Source organism: Scyliorhinus canicula, chromosome 8 (genome assembly GCF_902713615.1).
Source record: "Scyliorhinus canicula chromosome 8, sScyCan1.1, whole genome shotgun sequence".
NCBI lineage: Eukaryota > Metazoa > Chordata > Chondrichthyes > Carcharhiniformes > Scyliorhinidae > Scyliorhinus > Scyliorhinus canicula.
In genome coordinates this window covers 161756071-161777410 of record NC_052153.1, presented here as the reverse complement: position 1 = coordinate 161777410, position 21340 = coordinate 161756071, and the positions used below count along the sequence as shown (strand labels likewise).

Sequence of the window (21340 nt, the reverse complement as noted above, 5' to 3'; positions counted from 1 at the left end):
TAGTATAATATTTTACCAGTGCATCAATTAAAGAGAGGAAGGATGGGATGGAAAGGACGGTTATGGAATGGAACAGTGCCACATAATGAATAAATGGGAGAAATATTAAAACATTTTGCTTTGGTATTTATCAGGGAGATATAATAAGTGGACATGGCAGTATATGTTGAGCTAAGTAGTGAGATAAGTGCATTTAACATAAAACGGGATATATTAAATAAATTAATCAAATGTCAAAAAAGTTTTAAAAAGAATCTGAGGAAGAAATAGCAGAGGCATGGATACCCATATGGAATAATGCTTGCAAAAAGGTGTAGTGCTAGAAAACTGACACATAGTAAATCTGACGTTGTGTCCAAACTCCCATTCTGCAGGCGGTCTGTACATGGTAAATGTATTAGAATCATAGAATTTACAGTGCAGAAGGAGGCCATTCAGCCCATCGAATCTTGGAAAGAGCACCCTACCCAACACTAAGAGCAATTTTGGACACCATGGGCAATTTAGCATGGCCAATCCACCTAACCTGCACATCTTTGGACTGTGGGAGGAAACCGGAGCACCCGGAGGAAACCTACGCACACACAGGGAGAACGTGCAGACTCCGCACGGACAGTAACCCAAGCCGGGAATCGAACCTGGGACCCTGGAGCTGTGAAGCAATTGTGCTAACCACTATGCTACCGTGGTGCCCTCATTGACAGGTCTGACATACTGCTTGGCTTCTGCTCATTCTATTACCCTAACATCTGTCAGGAAAGTTCTGGGAATGTCACAAAGAGGTCATCCTTACAGGGGCGTGGGTGAAAAGCAACCATCATTCATCCTGAGCCATGATTCTGGGCTGCATTCTGAGATCCTGAGCACTGCAGTGCAGAGCACTAGATTCAAACGTGACCGGATTGTATGCTTGCTTGTGAGAGAAAGGAGAGTCGTTTAGACACTTGTAGCAGTAAGATAATAAGGCATGAACGCATTTTTAAAAGAATCAAGAGGAAGAATATCATTTGTCAGTTGGTTTGTATTTCAAATATGTTTCACTCATTTACTGTGCTTAATTCCTGGCACAGTAATTTGCAAGATCAAAATCTCCCACAGGCCATAGTTTGCCCAGGTCTGCTCTCGGTCATCTTATGCCATGCATCTGTCCCTGCTCTAGGACGATCACCTTGCTTGCAGGTTTTTACAAATACCTCTTGTTTAGCAAGCACAAGTAAATGTACAAGTGCTGATTTTAGGTTTTCTTGCAATGACTCTTTTCCTTCCTGTGGGGGAAGGGTCCTTGCTTTCATTCACTGCTTTTCTACGATAATCCAGTTGAATCCATAGACCTTATCCTTTTGTAATATTGTATGTATTTGATCCTGTTACACTGCTCTGTGGTGCAGTGTATTGGTGCACCACTATGATGTGGAACTCCTCTGTTCTGAAGATAATCAAAGCCTTTGAAATATTAAAGATGTGCTCCCTTCTATTTTCTCTTGACAGAACAGTGCTTCTGTTTGAACATAGTGATATTGTTGTCGTTTCACTGCTTGGTGTTTTGTTCACAAGCTCTGATGGAGGCCCAGCAAAGGTACTGTGCATCACTCTGAAATTCTGCGCATATTCTCTTTGAAAAGTATGGAGAATATTGTTCTCAAAAATATTCTCCTTTAGAGAATAAATGCTGTATCTTTTTAGATAAATTTGGCAAGATAAATAGACAATGTTACTGAAACAGTTTTATACTGCATTTAGTTTTGCTGAACAACATTTCTGAATGAGGTTAATACTTTGTTTAAGTTGGTTAAAATTCTACTTTTATAAACAGAGAAGGGTAGTACATACCAGAAAATGGGTCTTTGAGACCTGGAGTTAATTTTAATTGAGCAAATGTATCTGTGCTGAATTTAATAAACTGTTAAATTAATTACACTAAATTTAAAACACAACAGTGGAGAACCTTATTCTTGATATATTTGACTAATTTACTGCAGGGATTAAATATTTAAGCCTGAAAAATACATTTTATGAGAGCAACAATAAAAATGTCTTGAAAGTAATTTTAGCTGGCATTTTGAAATATTCCAATATTCTCATGGTGGTTGCCAATAAAGCCTGTTTTCTGAATTGCAAGTTTATCAATGCTTGAAGATAATTTAACTCATGTAAAATGGTTGTGCCTTAATCCTATTTTAGACCGGAAAGAAAGATAAATCCCACATTAATCGGTATCTGTCATTGGTATGAACTATTTCTGCACAGTGCACACAATATAAATTCTGTGAATTAATTTGTTTCAACTAACGCACGTTCGATAATTTCAATGAATTAACATGCTTTGGTCCGTACCTGTTCAGCAACCAACTAAATGTAAAATAATTAAGTAAAATAGAATCATGAGAGATTGCCAAATTATTAAATCTTTGAAATTTTATTGACTGATCGGATGAGCATTTAATGTGTTGGACAAGTTCTAGCACACTCTGCTAAATCGCTGGCTTTTAAAGCAGGCCAGCAGCACGGTTCGATTCCCGTACCAGCCTCCCCGGACAGGCGCCAGAATGTGGCGACTAGGGGCTTTTCACAGTAACTTAATTGAAGCCTACTCGTGACAATAAGCAATTTTCATTTTCAATAGTTGTATCTCCGTAATTAGATCATTCTCCAACCACTAATGATCATAATGATCTTGCGTACTATATTGCAATATGAATGTTAAAATTGATTATGATACTATGGTTTACACTTTAATTAGTTTTCCATCTAGTAATTCAGAGTGAATAATTCTAACCACATATAACGTAATCGGAGAACTCCTATTGTGTGTGAGCAAAGGTTGAGTAATGCATCATCCAAACACTAAGTTAATGAATTCCATTTTCTTCATTCCTTATGGATATTTCAGTACAAAGAGCTCTTTGTTTTTTGAAGCCAATTATAAACTGTGTGAATCATCAATTGCAGGTTTAACAGTTGTAGTTATGGGTATTGTGTTATTTCTGCAGCCAGATACTATAGGGTCCTGTTGCGATCTCAATAGAGACTAGTAATATTTTTTTTAATAAATCTGAAGTCCCAGTTACTTAAAGAAGAAAGCCTCACGATTCCATGGTTTACAACAGAGGGATTTTTACTATACAAAAGTCAAACAAAGCCAATACTATCTCAACTCACCACCTACACTCTTAACACCCAGAATCAACAAAACACTAAAGTTTTCAATCAGGCCGCCTCTTTTCCATACCCTAGTGGATAAAAGTCTAACCTGAGCAACATTTCCTCATAAGACGACTCTTCGCTTAGTTAGTCTAGTAACTTTCTTTGAACTGTTTCTAATGTATTTACATCTTTAAATAAGACCAATACTGTACGCAGTACTCTAAATGGCTTCCTGTGCATGTAGGGATTCTATGATTTCTACCTCTTTTCAGCTCAGAAGAGTCATGCGGACTCAAAATGTTAACTTTCCCTCACTACAGATACTGCCAGTTCTGCTTTTTCCAGCATTTTCCATTTTTATTTTGCATCAGCTATCTCGCTAACCTGTTCTCTTAAGATTAGGATGAAGGCTATCAGGACCCGAAGACTTGTCAGCCCACCGCTCCAACAAATTGCTCAATGCAACTTCCCTGTTAATTTTCAGGAGCTCCTCCCTCCCTTCCATTTCCTGATTGACTGCTTTTTTTTGACAGATGTTACTTGTATCCTCTATAGTGAAAATCTTGAGATGCTCTGACATTCATTGCAGTAATGGCTGATCTTCAGCCTCAAATCTATTTTTCCACCAGCTCCCCATGTCCCTTGACTGAGCTGAAAAATCTGTTTCTTAGCCATGAATATATTTGAACAAGACATTACAATTTGCTGTCCTGCTAAATTCAAAATTTCTCAAGTTCAGTGACGCTTCATCTTATTTTCTTTGAAAGACTTGTTTCAAATTTCAAGATAGCCCCCAACTGAAGAATTCACATAACATAAAGCATTCATGCTTTGAGCACAATTTATGATGTCAGTGTGTTTGCTGATTGATAATTGTCTTGTAATTTATTGAGGGGCTTCCAGCTCGCTCAATCTGTTGAAGTAATAGATCCATCTCAATTTGCAAATTTTCTGAGCTATGCAGGGGTGGATATATTTGATAGTGTTTTTCCTTTGAATATTTTTTCTTCCTCATTATTTTTCTGAAGGTGAAGGTATCCTTGAACGCTGTTCATATGGCTAATTTTCATTTGGGCACCCAAAAGTTTGAATTCTTACCTATGACAATATAACATCGTCATTCCTCAGCCTTTCCTCACTTGAAGCCCACACACATACCATTCCAAGCAACTGCAAACTAGCTGAGCACAAAACACTTGTCAGTGGTTTTGCCCCATTACAACTTTGTTTTGCTTGTAGTAAGATTCATATTTTAATAACTTTCTTTCCCCAATCAATAGACAAGAGGAGCTGCATTCTTCATTATTGCTGTCATATGTTTGTTATTGTTTGACAATGATGACCTGATGGCCAAGATGGCTGAACACCGTATCCTTTCCGCTGATGGATAAAGATTAAATATGACTCCGTTATTTAGGCAGTATTAAACCATGCTATGTTGGTTCCTTAACTTAATTTTACTTTGTAGCTGAGGGACATCATGACAGTGCTTTAACCCATGCACTGTATACAGTCATCTCTCTTCTTGGGGTAGCAGACCACAAGGTAATTTTCCTGTAATAGCACGGATGGCATTGACTAACAATTCGATCAAGTTTACGGGCTGTCATCCTAATCTAGTCAATTCTGAAATATTTCAAACAGTTAGCATTTTACACTTTTTAAATTTGTGTTCAAAATTGTCAAATGAAGTCTAACAGTGGACAGTTCACTGGGCAGCACGGTAGCATTGTGGATAGCACAATTGCTTCACAGCTCCAAGGTCCGATTCCAGCTTGGGTCATTGTCTGTGTGGAGTCTGCACATCCTCCCGGTGTGTGCGGGGTTTCCTCCGGGTGCTCCGGTTTCCTCCCACAGTCCAAAGATGTGCAGGTTGGGTGGATTGGCCATGATAAATTGCCCTTAGTGTCCAAAATTGCCCTTAGTGTTGGGTGGGGTTACTGGTTATGGGGATAGGGTGGAGGTGTTGACCTCGGGTAGGGTGCTCTTTCCAAGAGCCGGTGCAGACTCGATGGGCCGAATGGCCGCCTCCTGCACTGTAAATTCTATGACAAATGACTTTTTCCCAAGACCTGAAGCTTGGTGTTTAAAGAATACATAAAAGTTTACAATTTCAATATTGTGTGTGGAATATTCAATGTTATCTAAAGAGTTTAGGTAAAGTTTGGTGCGAATTGTAACCAGCCTACTTTTTTGTTCCTTCCTAATCCCTATTATTTTTTAATGTTTCTCTGTGTTTTCTGCCAGTACCGTTGCAAATGAAGTCAGTTCTATATTAATGGTGCAAATTTTACCAGTCCCATGGTGGTGGGTTTGTAGGCAGGCGACCAGGAAAATAGGACAGATGTCTGGACATCTTTGAAATTAATTCCTATTGCTGGGGATGTCCTCCAACACAGGCAGGAATGTGGAACAATTGTCAGCATCATGGAGGCAGGCAGTAAATTATGTAGTTAAGGCACCAAATAGGGCTAATTTCCAGCCTCAGCGGCAGTGACCCCCTGCCACTCGTGCAGAGGCTGCCAGCTTCATAAAGGCAGCCTCCCTGCAACAGTCCAGGAGCCCATTGGAGCTGGAAGCTCTTCTCCCAAAGAGAAGGGCTGTACCTGATGCCTTTCCCAATGTAAAATGATTACTTTTGCACTTGTGGGCACTGAGATTCCTATCTCTCTCAGCAGCACCTACCTTGCTCAACAGCCCTCTGTGCCAGCAGCATCGACAGCTCACTCATTATCCTTAATTGGACGGCATGTGCAGAAGTAGCCAATTTGGAGGCTATCTCCATGAAAATAGCTCCCTAGTCTAACTCCCACCAAATGCAGCATCGGGACTTCCATTTGGTCCCAACATGGAGTCTCGAAAACTGATATAAATTCCTGCTCGTGGAGTCCAAAGTTTTCATTCTTCTTGATGAAATCTCACACTGTGTAACCTCTCGAAGAAGTATGGTTATGTTTCATCACCATGAATATGAAAGCAGTGCATTCAATCTATAATAGGAGACCATTTTGTTACCACAGTTAAAATATGATTTTCCATGTGTGATGTTGACTGTCACAGATCAGTCGCAGTATATTGAATAAATCTGGTGAAGCGTATCTGTAGTTCTTTCCAGCTGTTTAAATAACTAGCTCCATGGCAGAAAAATCTTGTTGTGGCAAGATAGTTTTGTAAACAATTGACAGAATGATGGTATGCGGATTTATGCCATTGCTCTTCCGGTGTATGGAACAACCCATCCAGACACTATCCCATTCAGAAGAAGCACTTGATTAACCCAAAATGGTTCCCCGTACATACCAGTTAACTGGTTTCTCAAAGCTGAGATTTACATTGGGAGAGAAACCGAGTTGACCTTTCAAGTCCAATCTGTCTCTTACTCTTCCAAAGGTATTTTAAAGGTAGTTAGAGAGCATTTGTTTCTAAAGTAGAAACATACAAATTGAACCAGTGAGATTTTATTTGCAAAATGCATTTCCTTTTGAAAGAACAGTGTTGATGGACATTCACCATCTCATTAACTTCTGCATTGTCTCTTTCAGGGTGGGGTATTATTACTGGTGATATCATTGTGTTTCAAAGTTGGCTTTCACACAGCCTCCAGAAAGCTGTCTGTGGATGTCGGTGGAGCTAAACGCCTGCACACATTATCTACTCTAACTTCAACAGTGTTATTGTTTCCATGGGTAGTCATATTAACTGCAACTACGGAGGTAATATATTTAGTGCTCTTGCAGCTACGGATGCTTTTACCAGTTTGCGTAAAACAGTTTGTTCACTTTGACAAATTATACACAACGAGCTGCCATGACTTAAAACAAATTGCACATCATTTTTATTCTGCACCATAAGCTCTCCTCCCTGTCACTGACAATTTCAAACAGGCTAGCCAGATGTCTGTCACCTTGGTGTCCTGTTCAACTTGGGGCTGAGCTTTAAACCTGTTATTTTACAAAATTACCATTACCACTTATTTAATACTTCACAGCATCATCTGCTCCTGCCCAACCTTCCCACTGCTGCCAAACCTTCCCACTGCTGCCAAAACCCATATGCCACACATAATACATGTTGTTATGGAGAGTAGACTATCCAAGTGACCGTGTAGACAGTTTAAGAAAAGATGGAACAGATATTTATGCGAGTGAACATTTCCCAGGTGCCAATGTTTAAACTGGCCAAATGAACTAAAGTACACCCTGTATTTTCCTGTGCTTTGCAACAACCGCAAGTTAAAAGGTTGCTACACTCAACGCATCAAATTAAAATTGCATCTAAGATTTTTATACCCATCAATCCTATTAAGAAATGCTATTAAAGTACTGTTCTATGTTCTATTAATATTGTGTATTTGGGTTGTTGACTGGTTTTAAATGCCTGTGTGCTAAAGTAATGGCTGCATTGTTCTTGAGAGTGCTTTTCTCAGAATGCAAATACATTAATTTATGTTAATTAAACTGACTATTCTAGTGATGTGAATAATAAGTTCTGTGTAGCATATTACCATTGAAATTTACAGTGAATAATAATTAGAACATTGACCTATTATAGCAACATACATAATGAAACATCCCTTATTAGATACCTTTTTTGTATTATAGAGTAAAATAGAGTCCTGGTCTTCCCTTATCATGCCATTTGGGACTGTCATATTCTGCGTATTGATATTGGACTTCTATGTGGAATCCATATGCTCAGCCAAAATGGAAGCTCCAAAGTGTGCACAATATGGTTCAGTTCTGGTCTTTTCTGGAGCCTTACTGCTAGCTAACTTCTGGACCCATCCAATAACTGACCAGCTACGTGTAATCAACAAACAAACCCTGCAACACAGCACTGAACATGTATTGTCAGGTGGAGTGGTAGTTAGTGCCATTTTCTTCATACTAGGTGAGTATTTTTGTTTTAAGAAATCATAAATTTGGCAAAGAATGAGGCTATTCGGCTTATTGTTGTGCCGTTGCTGTGTTTTGGGTATTCATTCTAATTTAATTTCCCTCCCTTTCCTTGTCGTTCCTTTACATTTCCTTTCTCAACCCTTACTCCATTTCCTTTAGAATGCTGGTATGTTCCCTACCTCGATAACCATGTTGCATTTCATGTCATATCAGCTCCTGTGTGAAACCGTTTCTTCTTACTTTACCCCTTTATCTTCCAGTAAGCATCCTTAAATTGTGTCCTCGCTATCTTAATATTGCACCAGTGGAAACAATCATTTACTGTTTATCCTTTTCAATATCTTTCTAATTCTGTATAATGTTATTAGATCATCTTTACCCTTCTGAATTCCATTGAATAATATCCCCAATTTGTAAATGTTCTCCACATTTTTTAAGTTGCAAAGGGGATTGAGTTGATTAATGTTTTAAGGGATACCTGCACAAAAGCCATTAGTTAGATATAAATTAACTAATGTGATCTGTTAATTTTTCCTTTGAGCGCAGCCATTTGTATAACTGAACAAAAAGATTTTTCACTAGGGAAAATTCATGAACTTCAGGCATGTCACTTCTGTAAAATGGTTCTTGTTGTGCATTAGCACGTAAAATCAAATATAGCTATAGTCCGATGCCGAATTCCTGACCGTATTCCTCGCTCAAACAGCACTCTCCAAAAAGTAGATTTGTTGGTTATATTGTTTATGGAATAGTCATCTAAATAATTGTTTTTGAAGAGCTCTGAGACTTTTGTTGAATGGATGGAAAGCTGGATAGCAGATAGGAAGCAAAAAGTTGGACTAAATGGGTCTTTTTCTGAGTGGCAGTCAGTGACTAGTGGGGTACCACAGGGATCTGTGCTAGGACCCCGACTGTTCACATTATAAATTAATGATTTGGACAAGGGAACTAAATGTATTATCTCCAAATTTGCAGCTGAGACAGAGTTGGGTGGAAGGGTGAGCTATGAAGAGGATACAGAGACGCTTAAGCGGGATTTGGACAGACTGAATGAGAGGGCACATGCATGGCAGATGCAGTACAATGTGGATAAATGTGAGATTATCCGCTTTGGTAGCAAAAATAGGAAGGCAGATTATTATTTGAATGCGTGTAAATTGAAAGGTGGATATTTAGCGAGACCTTGGTGTCCTCGTGCATCTGTTGCTGAAAGTAAGCGTGCAGGTACAGCAGACAGTTAAGAAGGCAAATTAAATGTTGGCCTTCGTAGCAAGAGGGTTTGAGTATAAAAATAGAGATGTTTTACTGCAATTGTATAGGACATTGGTGAGGCCATATCTGGAGTATTGTGTGCAGTTTTGGTGTCGTTATCTGAGGAAGGATGTTCTTGCTATGGAGGGAGTGCAACAAAGGTTTACTAGGCTGATTCCTGGGATGGCAAGACTCATTTGAGGAGAGACTAAATTGGTTAGGATTATACTCGGAGTTTAGAGCAGTGAGAGGAGATCTCATAGATACTTACAAAATTCGAACAGGGTAGATTCAGAAAGAATGTTCACGATGGTGGGAGAGTCCAGAACTAGGGGTCATAGTTTGAGGATAAAGGGTAAACCTTTTAGGACTGAGGTGAGGAGAAATTTCTTCACCCAGAGAGTGGGGAATCTGTGGAATTCGCTACCGCAGAAAGAAGTTGAGGCCAAAACATTGTGTAATTGCAAGAAGGAATTAGATATAGCTCTTGGCTAATGGGATTAACGGATAGGGGGGAAGGCAGGATCAGGGTATTGAACTTGATGATCAGCCATGATCATAATGAGTAGCGGAGCAGACTCAAAGGAAAAAAATGGCCTATTCCTATTTTCTATGTTTCTATTAATACCTTTATCAATGTTCCATGATGCTTACAGAAATAGGAACATTAAATGTTAGAGAAATTGAAAAAGGGACAAATATGCAAACAGTCAAAACTTTGAATACATACTCATTTATGTTTCTCTCTCTCTCTCTCTCCAGCTGCCATCATCTTATCCTCACCTTCTAAGAAAGGCCAAAAGGGTACTCTAGTTGGTTACTCACCTGAAGGTACCCCACTGTATAACTTTATGGGTGATGCTCTACAGCATACGTCTCAGTCAGTGCCCAGGTTTATCAAAGAATCTTTGAAGCAAATCTTGGAAGAGTATGACTCGAGACAGATCTTCTACTTTCTCTGTCTTAACCTAGTGAGTCTCATGTTTACATATTTTCTTTTTAATGCTTTAAATGTTCAGAAATTTTAAAACGTTTTGTCAAAGAAATGTCATTATAGAGTTTTGATAAAGATACTAATGCATGAGCCACAATCTTGCTTGGGTTACAGAGCCTTGGTCGTAAATTGACTTTGCTCTTTTAAATTTTGTGTTGTGAAATAATATTGGCATTCATTGCACTAGGGCCACTCGGCTCCTAACCTCATTGCTGCCTTGATCCAAACATGGACAAAGAGCTGAACTCAAGGAGAGGTGAAAGTGACTGCCCTTGACATCAAGACAGAATTTGTCCAAGCTTGGCATCAAAGAGTTTTAGAATCATAGAATTTTATAGCACATAAGGTGGTCATTCAGCCCATCTTGTCTGCACCGGCTCCCGAAAGAGCTACCTAGCTAGTCCCTTACCCCAGTCCTCCGTATCTCTCTAAATTCATCACTTTCAAATATATATCCAGCTCTCTTTTGAAACTGCCTATGGAATTCACCTCCACCATTGTCCCAGGCAGCGCATTCCAAATTCCATACAACTCTTAAGAAGGTTTTCCTCTAATCATTCCCAGCTCTCTTGCTGACATCTTGAAATTGTGACCCCTCGTCACTGACGTTTTAATTTGTTCATGGGATGTGGGCGTCGCTGGCTGAGCCAGCATTTATTGTCCATCGCTGCAGTGCAGAAGGAGACCGTTTGGCCCGTCGAGTCTACCCATGTCCACCCCGCCCTATTCCCATAACCCTGTATAACCTAACCTGCACATCTTTGGACTGTGAGGAAACCGGAACACCCTGAGGAAACCCACACAGACACTGGGAGAATGTACAAACTCCACACAGACAGTGACCCAAGGTTGGAATTGAACCAAGGTCCTGGCATTGTGAGGCAGCAGTTCTAACCACTGAGCCACCGTGGCACCATCTTCTCTGCTGGTAGGAGAACAAGCCCAATTTCTCTAATTTTTCCTTGTATCTAAAATTCCTCAATCCTGGTATCATTCTAGTAAATTGCCTTTGCACTCTCTCTAGGGCTTTAACATCTTTCCTTAAATAAGGTGCCCAGAACTGAGCACACTATTCCAAATGTGGTCTGACCAATGATTTGTAGAAGTGTACATACTCTATGCTTCTATTTATAAACCCAAGGATCCTATAAACCATCTATTTTTTTAAGTTAGAGTGCCCAATTTTTTTTTTTCCAATTAAGGGGCAATTTAACATGGCCAATCCACCTAACCTGCACATCTTTGGGTGTGGGGGTGAAACCCATGCAGACATGTGGAGAATGTGCAAACTCCACATGGACAGTGACCCAGGGCCGGGATTCGAACCCAGGTCCTCAGCGCCGCAGTCCCAGTGCTAACCACTGCGTCACATGCGCCCTTCTCTGAGCCAACTTCTAAACCATGCTGCTAAGGACCCATCAACCCCAAACATTTCTAATTTGCTAACCAAACTGCCATGTGGCACTGTATCTTTCTGAAAGTCCAAATATACAGCACTACCCACATCTACTGCCTTTGTCACCTTGTCAAAGATCTCGAGGAATCAGGTGGAAAGCTTTTTTAGGTGGAGCACTTGAGGCCAATGTAGGTGTGCAGGAAGTGCATGTTGGAACTGAAAGCCAGCCATCTTTGCTATGATGAGGACTGCACGGTGGCGCAGTGGTTAGCGCTGCTGCCTCACGGTGCCGAAGACCTGGGTTTGATCCTGGCTCCGGATCACTGTCCGTGTGCAGTTTTCATATTGTCCCCATGTCTGTGTGGGTCTCGCCCACACAACCCAAAAGATGTGCGTGGTAGGTGGATTTGCCATGCTAACTTGCCCCTTAATTGGAAAAAAAAGAATTGGGTACTTTGAATTTATTTTTTAAAATATCTTTGCGAGGATGTTCAGGAGACCACCCTCCGGGAGTTGTACCTTGGTACATCCTATGCATATTTTTGTGGTATTTTTTGATCATTTACTTGGTATATTTGTTATTCCACATCTGTACGGTCATAGCTCTTTTATTTGTATGAAAATAATGATTGCTATGCATAGAATGAGTAATTCTTTCCAATGTTGAGCTGGATCTGAACAACCAATGCATCGAGTAGCCATTTTCTTTATGTTTTAGGCCTTTACATTTGTGGAATTGTTCTATGGTGTGTGGACCAACAGCCTTGGCCTTATCTCTGATGGTTTCCACATGCTGTTTGACTGCTCAGCACTAGTCTTGGGCCTCTTTGCAGCCCTAATGACCAGATGGAAGGCAACTCGAATTTACTCTTATGGGTTAGTTTTCCTAATATTGAATTTTCTCAATTTACATATGTGCCCATCGGAGAAAAGAGTGGTACTGTTTTCAAAGTTAAAAGAAAAAAAACATTCTCAGTGCCCACAAATGCAACAAATGGACACCTTCCTTTCTGAAAACATGCCATGTGGAATGAGCACTCTTGAGATGCAATTATTAGTTGTATGTTGGATAAATGAGGCATTGTATTTCACAAGCGGCAGGTTCCCACAAATAGCAGAAATGCGTGGCCAGATGTCGATTTATTGATAAGTGTGCAGCAATAAGGGCCGGAAGTCTCCAGCCGTTGGGATTTCCAGGAACACGCCCCCACCTGTGGGTTTCCCAGCGGCGTCGGATGGTTTCAATGGGAAATCCCATTGGCAAGCAGCGGGCAGAAATGCATGCCACCAAGAAACATGCAGCTGGGGAATGGGTGAATCCCACCCCAGGTTTTGCCAAAGCATACTTCCCTTGCTGTGCACCTTTTCTAAAAATTGGTTTCAAATTGCTATTGCTATTTCAAAATAAGAGTATTATGAGTTGAGATATGTAATGAAGCTACTTTCTGTGCAGAATAATTGTAATTAGAATAAGTGTTAATCATGTTGGTGATTTCTCAAATTAAATTTTACCTTTTCCCCTCTTCTCTGCAGATATGGACGTCTTGAAATTCTGTCTGGATTTATAAATGGACTTTTCCTGATGGTTATAGCATTTTTTGTTTTCATTGAGTCCGTGGCCAGAGTCTTTGATCCTCCAGACATAGACACAGAAATGTTAACCGTGAGTTTTTCTTATTAGTTCTTGGATGTGTGTGTTGTGTTTATATTATTGGTGTTTCAGTGAATAAACTAGCTTGAGAAAAACATGAATAATTTTGTAATTTTACTTGAATAATTGAAGTTGTGTTTCATTTGTAATCAATTTCAGTGTAAAGCAGAATTAGTCCAGAAGTTGATGTTTTTCATTGTAGATTAAAACCAGTATTAATTATAATATTGCAATGAACTGTTTATTCCATTGTATCTTTCTTAATCTTATACAGCCAGTCTCCATTGGGGGTCTGATAGTGAACCTGATTGGTATCTGTGCCTTTAGCCACGCACATTCCCATGGCAGTTCTCGAAGCAACTGTTCTTCACAGGAGCATGGCCACAGCCATGGACACGGGCATTCGCATAGCGACCATGGACATGGAGGTCACGGCCATAGTCACAGCCACAACCATGGTCACTCCCATGCATCTTCAGGAGGTGGAATGAATGCTAATATGAGAGGTAAAGCATTAGTACAATGGAAGTTTCTGCTGAAGATAACCATACAAATAGAAGTAATTTAGGCATAAACAGCACGTTTGCTGGTATTTCTCTCCGAGAACCACACAGCCATGATCCCACTTTCATGCCGCACCCCATGCCATTTTTTCTGTTATCTGGTATTTCAGCTTAAACAAAAACATACGGTTGTCCAATAGGTTCAGTTTTGTATTCTGTAAAGATAATTTCAAGTCATTACAACTTTTTCCACTGTGCATATAGTAGTGTATTTCTACCACTGCCTTTATGTCCAGCAGAGCATGCTTTGAGTTTTTCTGTAACAAAGATCTAGCTATTTTTATGGGCAGTTAGTCTGACTCTAGACTCCCTCTTGAGGAGGGCTGATTGCATGCAATGAGAAGACAGTTACCACCTATTGGAAAAGAGTCCAGTATAAAATTCTAAATCTCTTTGAGGGAGTTTATCCCTTCAAAGAAAATCTACAAGTTACCAGAATGTAAAAGTGTGCTTTTTATCACCCTGCTGAAGAATTCACTTTTTTTGGCTACAGGCATTGACTGCTTCCCAAGTAATTAATTGTGTTTGAAGTGCTTTGGACTTGTATCTAAGGATGACATTACTACCATTACAAGTTATTTTTCCCCCTTTATCTCCTTTTCTCTAGCTCCCTTCTCTCTTTACATTATTGACTGTTTTCTGAGTGCCCTAATTCTCAGTCGCTTATAGGCTAATCCAATGAGAGTTTTTTTTTAACATATAGGATGCCATTATTTCAGGATTGCTTGATGATGTCACTGATCATTGAATTTTATGGTATCAGCTGTGGATCTGTCAGAAGGTTGCAGGTTCAAGTCAGACTGCAGAGGCTTGAGCACAAAATCTAGACTGACGCTCCTGTGTAGGACTGAGGGAGTGCTACATTGTTGAAGACACCATCCTTTGGATGAAAGATTAATCTGCGGTCTCGTCTGCCCTATCAGGTGGAGATAAGATTCCATGACACTACTTCACAGAAGAGTATGGGAGTTCTCCCTGTATTCTGGCCAATGTTCATTGTTCAACCAGCTTCACGAAAACAGCTTATCTGGTCTTTTATCACAATGCTGTTTATGGACAACTTTGCTGTGTGCAAATTGACTAGATTTCAAAGTGCTTCATTGGCTGTAAAGATACTTTGCAACATCCTGAAGTCATGAGAGATGCAAGCCTTTTGATTTAATCTGTATACACTAAACATCTAAGTGTTTAACAGATCAGATATTCTATAACAAAAGCACATAATCATAAACTTAGATGGGGAAGGGTGAAAAAAATGGTTTTGATTTGAACAGCCAGTGGTCAGCATATGGAACGGTCTGCCATCAACAGCAATGGGGCCATTTGTATCAGAGAATTGAAAACAATCAAATAACAAAACAAACTTTTAATAGAGGGACAGATATTGGGCCATCTAAGTAGACTTCAGTGGTCTTTTCCATTCCTGTGCAGTCCTTTCTAAAAGTACATTTTCTATTGCAGGAGTATTTTTGCATGTATTGGCAGATACACTAGGCAGTATTGGAGTGATCATCTCATCTCTTCTAATTCGTCAATTCGGATGGCTGATTGCTGATCCTATTTGCTCTCTCTTTATCGCTGTGTTAATATTTCTGAGTGTCATCCCACTTATGAAAGATGCTTGTCAATTGCTACTGCTACGGACCCCACCAGAGCATGAGAAACAACTCAGTAGTGCCCTAAATAAGGTCAGAATCTGTTTACATCCGAGCATCCAATTACAGAAATCTTTTGATATTTTTTCCATTGAATAACATACACGTTACTTTGACATTGAAAAATGATTACCGGGTACTTCAGTATAACTTCATGTAATAATGAGATAGTGTTGCCAAATTACACAGCCGTGTTCTACTGCATGTAGAGATTTTTGTAAAGGAAACTGTAGTCTTGTTATTGGACTGTTTGTAATTGTTTCACATTTTCATAGTTAAATGTACAAAACCAGGAGGAAATTGTTCGGCTGCTGTAAGCTGTTTAATCATCCAAGTGTTGGTTCAGAAATTAAACTGGCCATTTATTTATTTTTAAACCCAAATTCCTGTACACTACTGAATCAAAAATTGGTCTAATTTTCTTCTGAATGCTTTTACTGAGTCAGTATTTATTGCACTAGACAATAGTCCTCGATAAGTTGATATCGAAGAAATACTCTCCTGTTTAATTTTTGACTTTAGCTTGTAATTATTCTCATTTCGCAAAGTGCTTCTAAATACATCATAATGGTTACCTCTAATGGACCCATAATTTTTCTTCGAGAATATAGGTATTAATGTATAATATTTGTGGTGAGATAGTGGTGATATCACTGGGCTAATAATCCAGAGGCCTAGGCAAAAGCTCCAATGAAATGGGTTCAAATGGCAGCTAATTCAGTTAATTAAAAATCTGGAACTCAAAACCGAGTTTCAGCCAGGAACTATCATCAATCTGTTGTAAAAACCCATCTGGTTCACTAATATTCTTTAGGCAAGGAAATCTGCCATCCTTACCTGGTCTGGCCTACATGTGACTCCAGGTCCATAGAAATGTGGTTGAGTCTGAATTGCCCTCTGAAATGACCCAATAAGCCACTCAGTTCGAGGGCATTTAGGGATGGGGAACAAATGCTCGTCCTGCCAATGACACCCACACCCCAGGAAAGAAGAACAGATAGCTTTGTTAACCTGCCTTCATTGGTAGCACAGTGGTTAGCACTGCTGCCTCACAGCACAAGGGTTCGATTCCCAGCTTGGGTCACTGTCTGTGTGGAGTTCATGGTCGGCACGGGCTTGGAGGGCCGAAGGGCCTGTTCCTGTGCTGTACTTTTCTTTGGTCTTTGAGTCTGCATGTTCTCCCTGTGTTTGTGTGGGTTTCCTCTGGGTGCTCAGGCTTACTCCCTCAAGTTCCGAAAGACGTCCTTGTTAGGTGAATTGGACATTCTGAATTCTCCCTCTGTGTACCCAAACAGGCGCCGGAGGGATTTTCACAGTAACTTCATTGCAGTGTTAATGTAAGCCTACTTGTGACAATAAAAGATTATTATTACCTCTCATAACATGATCTTTGGTTCAAGGTTCATTTTTTAAAAAAAAACTTATATTAAAGCATTTCTAATTTTATAATAATAACAGTAAACGTTCATTTTCTTTAGTGCAATGCACTGCTTTGACTTTTACTACAATAAAGGAGCAATGTCAATGCAAACAGCTGTTATGAAAATTTCTTGATGGTGCAAAAGTAGTATTTAACAAAACATGAAGCATGCAATAAAAGATAAGAACATAGACAATAAAGTGTAGAAGTTGTTGGAACATGAATCTTTTTCCAGAGAGTAATTGAGGCAAAATGCAGTGCAACATTAAGAAAAATGTTGATAAATATTTGAAATAGATGCAAGGCTTTGGGAAAAGAAAGGAAACGTAATGAGTTTGAAATTGTTCTAGTGGAGAATCTGCAGATAAGATGGGTCAAATGGCTACCTTATGTGTCAATTTCTGTAGTATATTCAAAAGTTTTGACATTTATGAAGTATGAATCTATTTAAAAGAAATAAGTGAAATTGTTTTCTGAATGGTTACAAAATGATTTCAGGTCCAGAAGATTGAGGGTGTTCTATCTTATCGAGATCCTCATTTCTGGCGCCACTCGGCCAGTGTAATAGCAGGAACACTGCATGTTCAAGTCATGCCAGATGTTGTGGAACAGCGAATTGTACAGCAGGTATAGTGTTGATTTGTCCTTCTACATTCATGTTTATAATTTTCATGTTTTAAATATAAAGTTTAATATTAACTATTTAAGTTTGCTGCTCCTTTTACAGACCTACTATTACATAAATATGAACTTGTCAATCTAATGACATATCCAATAACTTATATGTGTGCCATATTATGCTAATATCTAGAATGAATAGGGACATGAGAAAGTAGAGGACTTTTTTTTCCCCAAAAAAAGTTAAACTGCAGCCCATCTGGTTGGTCCCACACTGTCAAATGTGTGCTAACAACCCCAGTACTCTTTTGGGTATTAGATTCCACTTGTTTAGTACATAAAGCATTCTTTTGAAAAATCATTCACTTTTTACAAAGCATCTTGTGAAGTTTTGTTACATGGTAGTTACAGAATACAATGACACATTGAAGCTGTTACAGTTCCAAGTGAAGTTTTGGAGAGGGAAAAGTAATTATGCTCCAACTGAGTTGGGAAGATGTGCAGCAGGCTCTCTTGGAATCAAATCATTGGTTGAATAAGACTCAAAAGGCAATCAAACAAAGGACAACCTGTCCCAAGTGAATGCATTCTAAACTTCTACAAGACGAGCATCACCAGGTTAATTATACCTCATGACAAGGGGTAACTTGTCCCTTTAAGCAACTGTCAGACAGAATCCACATCCCCAAGTATAACCAGTATTACTACCAACAAATAAGCATTTCTTCCAGGACACATTCAGCTGCACCAGCTTCAACACATGCCAGCCTCCCAGCAACTGAATCTATAATCTTGCGCAGTTCCTTTAAAACACCTTTGTATCGTCTTCTACATCTCTTTCTGCTCTTTCCCCTCTTTATTCTTTCCCTCCTTTGGTCTGTACAATCCCACTGTCTTTCTGCCAAACCTTACCAAATGTGTCTCTCTCTCTCCTCCCCCCACACCCACCCAGCCAAACACCCTCCTTTCCATTGCTCCTCCCATTTTGCACCCCACTTTTTCCCCTTACCTTTCCATCACCCTCCTTTTCTCTCTCTCTCTCTCTCTCTCTCTCTCTCTCTCTCTCTCTCTTTCCCCCACCCTTCCAAACCTTATCTTCAGACGTGTAGGTCCATTGCCACCTTCATAATCACCCATATCCTGAGAATAAATATGTAACATCCCTTCACTTTTCCTGGATAATAGTAGTGGCCTAAAATATAAATGTTCATTTTGAGTTTTTTTTTGCAGTAAATACCAACAGTATAGCAAGAACCTTGATGAAAAACTATAATCTGCATTTGTGGATCGTATCATTTGTTTGTTTGTGTTCCAATCAGGTGACCGCTGCATTAAAAGATGTTGGTGTAAACAACTTGTCCGTTCAGGTGGAGAAGGAGTCTTACTTCCAGCATATGTCGGGTCTAAGTACAGGTTTCCAGGACATCCTCACTATAACACAGCAAATGGAATCTGTGAAATTTTTAAAAGATGGTACTTATATCATGTGACCAAATCAAGACACATCTGCCAGGAAACTACAGAAAGGGAGCGAAAACACTTCAATGTACCAAGATTTTTATATAAAGTATATTTATTTTAAGAAAAACTGCAGAATTTCACATATTATATATTTGATTTGAAACAGTTTTCTTACTTTTTTTTGTTTCCTGCTATGGATTAGTGACCAGATATTTGACTAAGAAATCTGAACTGTCAATAGCAGTTAAATTCAGCATTAAATATATTGTGTAAAATGTATATTCTGAATTTCTATTAAATGGACCCACAGGATGTTGACATGTTTATATTTGAGCTATAAGTATTAGGTTAATAATTTTCTTTATGTACAGTTTTGGTATGTGATGGAACGTTTGCGTGGAAACTCAAAATGGCTTTAGAAATAGAAGTTTCAAAATGTATAGAAATTCCAACCATTTGAATGAGACTTGTGCTCATTTTTAAATTGTGCCCAGCTTGTTTTGTGTGGGTTGTTAGTGATAGACCAACAATTAGCTGGTGCTACCGGCTTTGTCTACCTTTTATGTATGTTTTGCAGACACAATGGGCTGAAATGTCTGCTTCTGCGCTGTAACAATTCTGTGATATTTTGCTTCTGTAGTTCATATCCAAATCCTATGGATTTTTTCTATCTTATTTAATAAGTGTTGAAAATTCTATAACGGTGTTTAGAAAATCAAAAGTAAAAGAAAATGCACCTAACCACCCTACAGAGCTCAGTAACCAATCTAAGCCAGCATTAAATGAGTGGGTTAATCATGCTCAGCATCACTTCTTGGGGAACCTGCTAACGTTATACTTTGGTAATCGAGCAAGTGATGGCTCTTGCGCTAAGTTTCCTATTTCCCTTATTTTTTTCCAGATGATCTAGCCAAAGTTGGCAGAATTAACTCCCTGCATAAACCGAAATTTGACTTGGGTGTCCTATTTAAGAGCCTAGACTTTCAGTACTCTAGTTACAAGGATAACCATGGAGAAAGATTTTCTTCATACCAAAGGTTTTTGGAGATGCTGTATCAGAGTTTAAACTTGGAACAGTCAGTTAATAAATTATTTGTGAACATTTGATAGGACATTATGCCACATTGTAGTTGCTACTGAAAATGGCTTTCTTTTAAATTTGTTTCAAAATCTAGAAGAACCTTCTATATTAACAGCTCCCTTCCAACTATTCGGTTTTCCCCAATTTTGACGTCCCGAATGGGACACCAATGCAGAAAACTGTAACATTGGGTTCCAGGAAACATTTGATTTACTTGATGTTATTTCTTAGCCAGTTACATAGAATATACAGCACAGAACCAGGCCATGTGGCTCAACCATTCCATTCCAGCACTGATGCTCCACTCCCAAGCGTTCTCCCATCGTTCCTTATCTGGCACACAACCCTCTGTTCCCTTTCCTCATGCTTATCTAGCTTCCTCTTAAATATGCCTATATAATTCACCTCAATCATTCACTGTGGTAGCAAGTTCCACATTCTCATCACTCTTTGGGTAGAAAGGCATTTCCCCCACTTAGCTCCAATAAGCTCTGACATGTGTGCATCGTGTTCATGCAAAAGGAAAGGTAGGAGATGTACCTGGATTGCAATAAAACTAGAAAAGGAATTGAACCATCATAGCATCAGAATTCTCATTATTTCTTTTGATACAGGGTAATGTTGTACAGACTCCAAAATCACAGCCATGATTTGCATCTCTACAGCATGCCTATAACTGACAATCTTCGATATTCTGAAACAGTCTTTATCAATATCTGTTGAGAATTAGAAATCCAAAACGACACTACTTAGTATTTTCCCTTTGCATTAGGAGACCTGTAGGTGGTGCAAAAAGAAAAATCTAGAAAGGAATAACCATGTGTGCACTCTGAATTGGGGGGCGGGAATTTAAATAATTTTTTAAAAAAGGTAATTTTTTTTTTAAAGAGTACCCAGTTAATTTTTTTCCAATTAAGGGTCAATTTAGTGTGGCCAATCCACCTACCCTGCGCATCTTTGGGTTGTGGGGAGAATGCGCAAACTCCACACGGGCCGGGACCTAACCCGGTTCCTCGGCACCCTGAAACAGTAGTGCTAACCAAAGCCCAAAGAAGATAATATTTATAGAGTATATGACATTTTATTTCCCATCCCCTTTCTGTAAAGTAATTGCTGTTTATTTTGGATCCTCCAAGCCTATTCACCATTGTAGACAAGCTTTTAATTCCAGACTTTATGAATTGAATTCAAATTCCACCCTTTATGAA

At 39.2% G+C, this 21340-nt stretch overlaps 1 protein-coding gene across 1 annotated transcript in view; it reads left to right on the top strand.

Moving 5' to 3' along the window:
• slc30a5 (solute carrier family 30 member 5) overlaps positions 1–20709 on the top strand; it is a 48153-nt gene extending 27444 nt beyond the window's left edge. The window contains exons 5-16 of the mRNA XM_038805598.1: positions 1489–1576; positions 4425–4512; positions 4613–4689; positions 6687–6857; positions 7746–8034; positions 10056–10264; positions 12402–12559; positions 13217–13346; positions 13609–13840; positions 15359–15585; positions 17471–17599; positions 18910–20709. Coding sequence (XP_038661526.1) covers positions 1489–1576; positions 4425–4512; positions 4613–4689; positions 6687–6857; positions 7746–8034; positions 10056–10264; positions 12402–12559; positions 13217–13346; positions 13609–13840; positions 15359–15585; positions 17471–17599; positions 18910–19080 — 1969 coding nt within the window. The 3' untranslated portion in view covers positions 19081–20709. The remainder of the gene's footprint in view (positions 1–1488; positions 1577–4424; positions 4513–4612; positions 4690–6686; positions 6858–7745; positions 8035–10055; positions 10265–12401; positions 12560–13216; positions 13347–13608; positions 13841–15358; positions 15586–17470; positions 17600–18909) is intronic.
• The last annotated feature ends 631 nt before the right edge of the window (positions 20710–21340 follow it).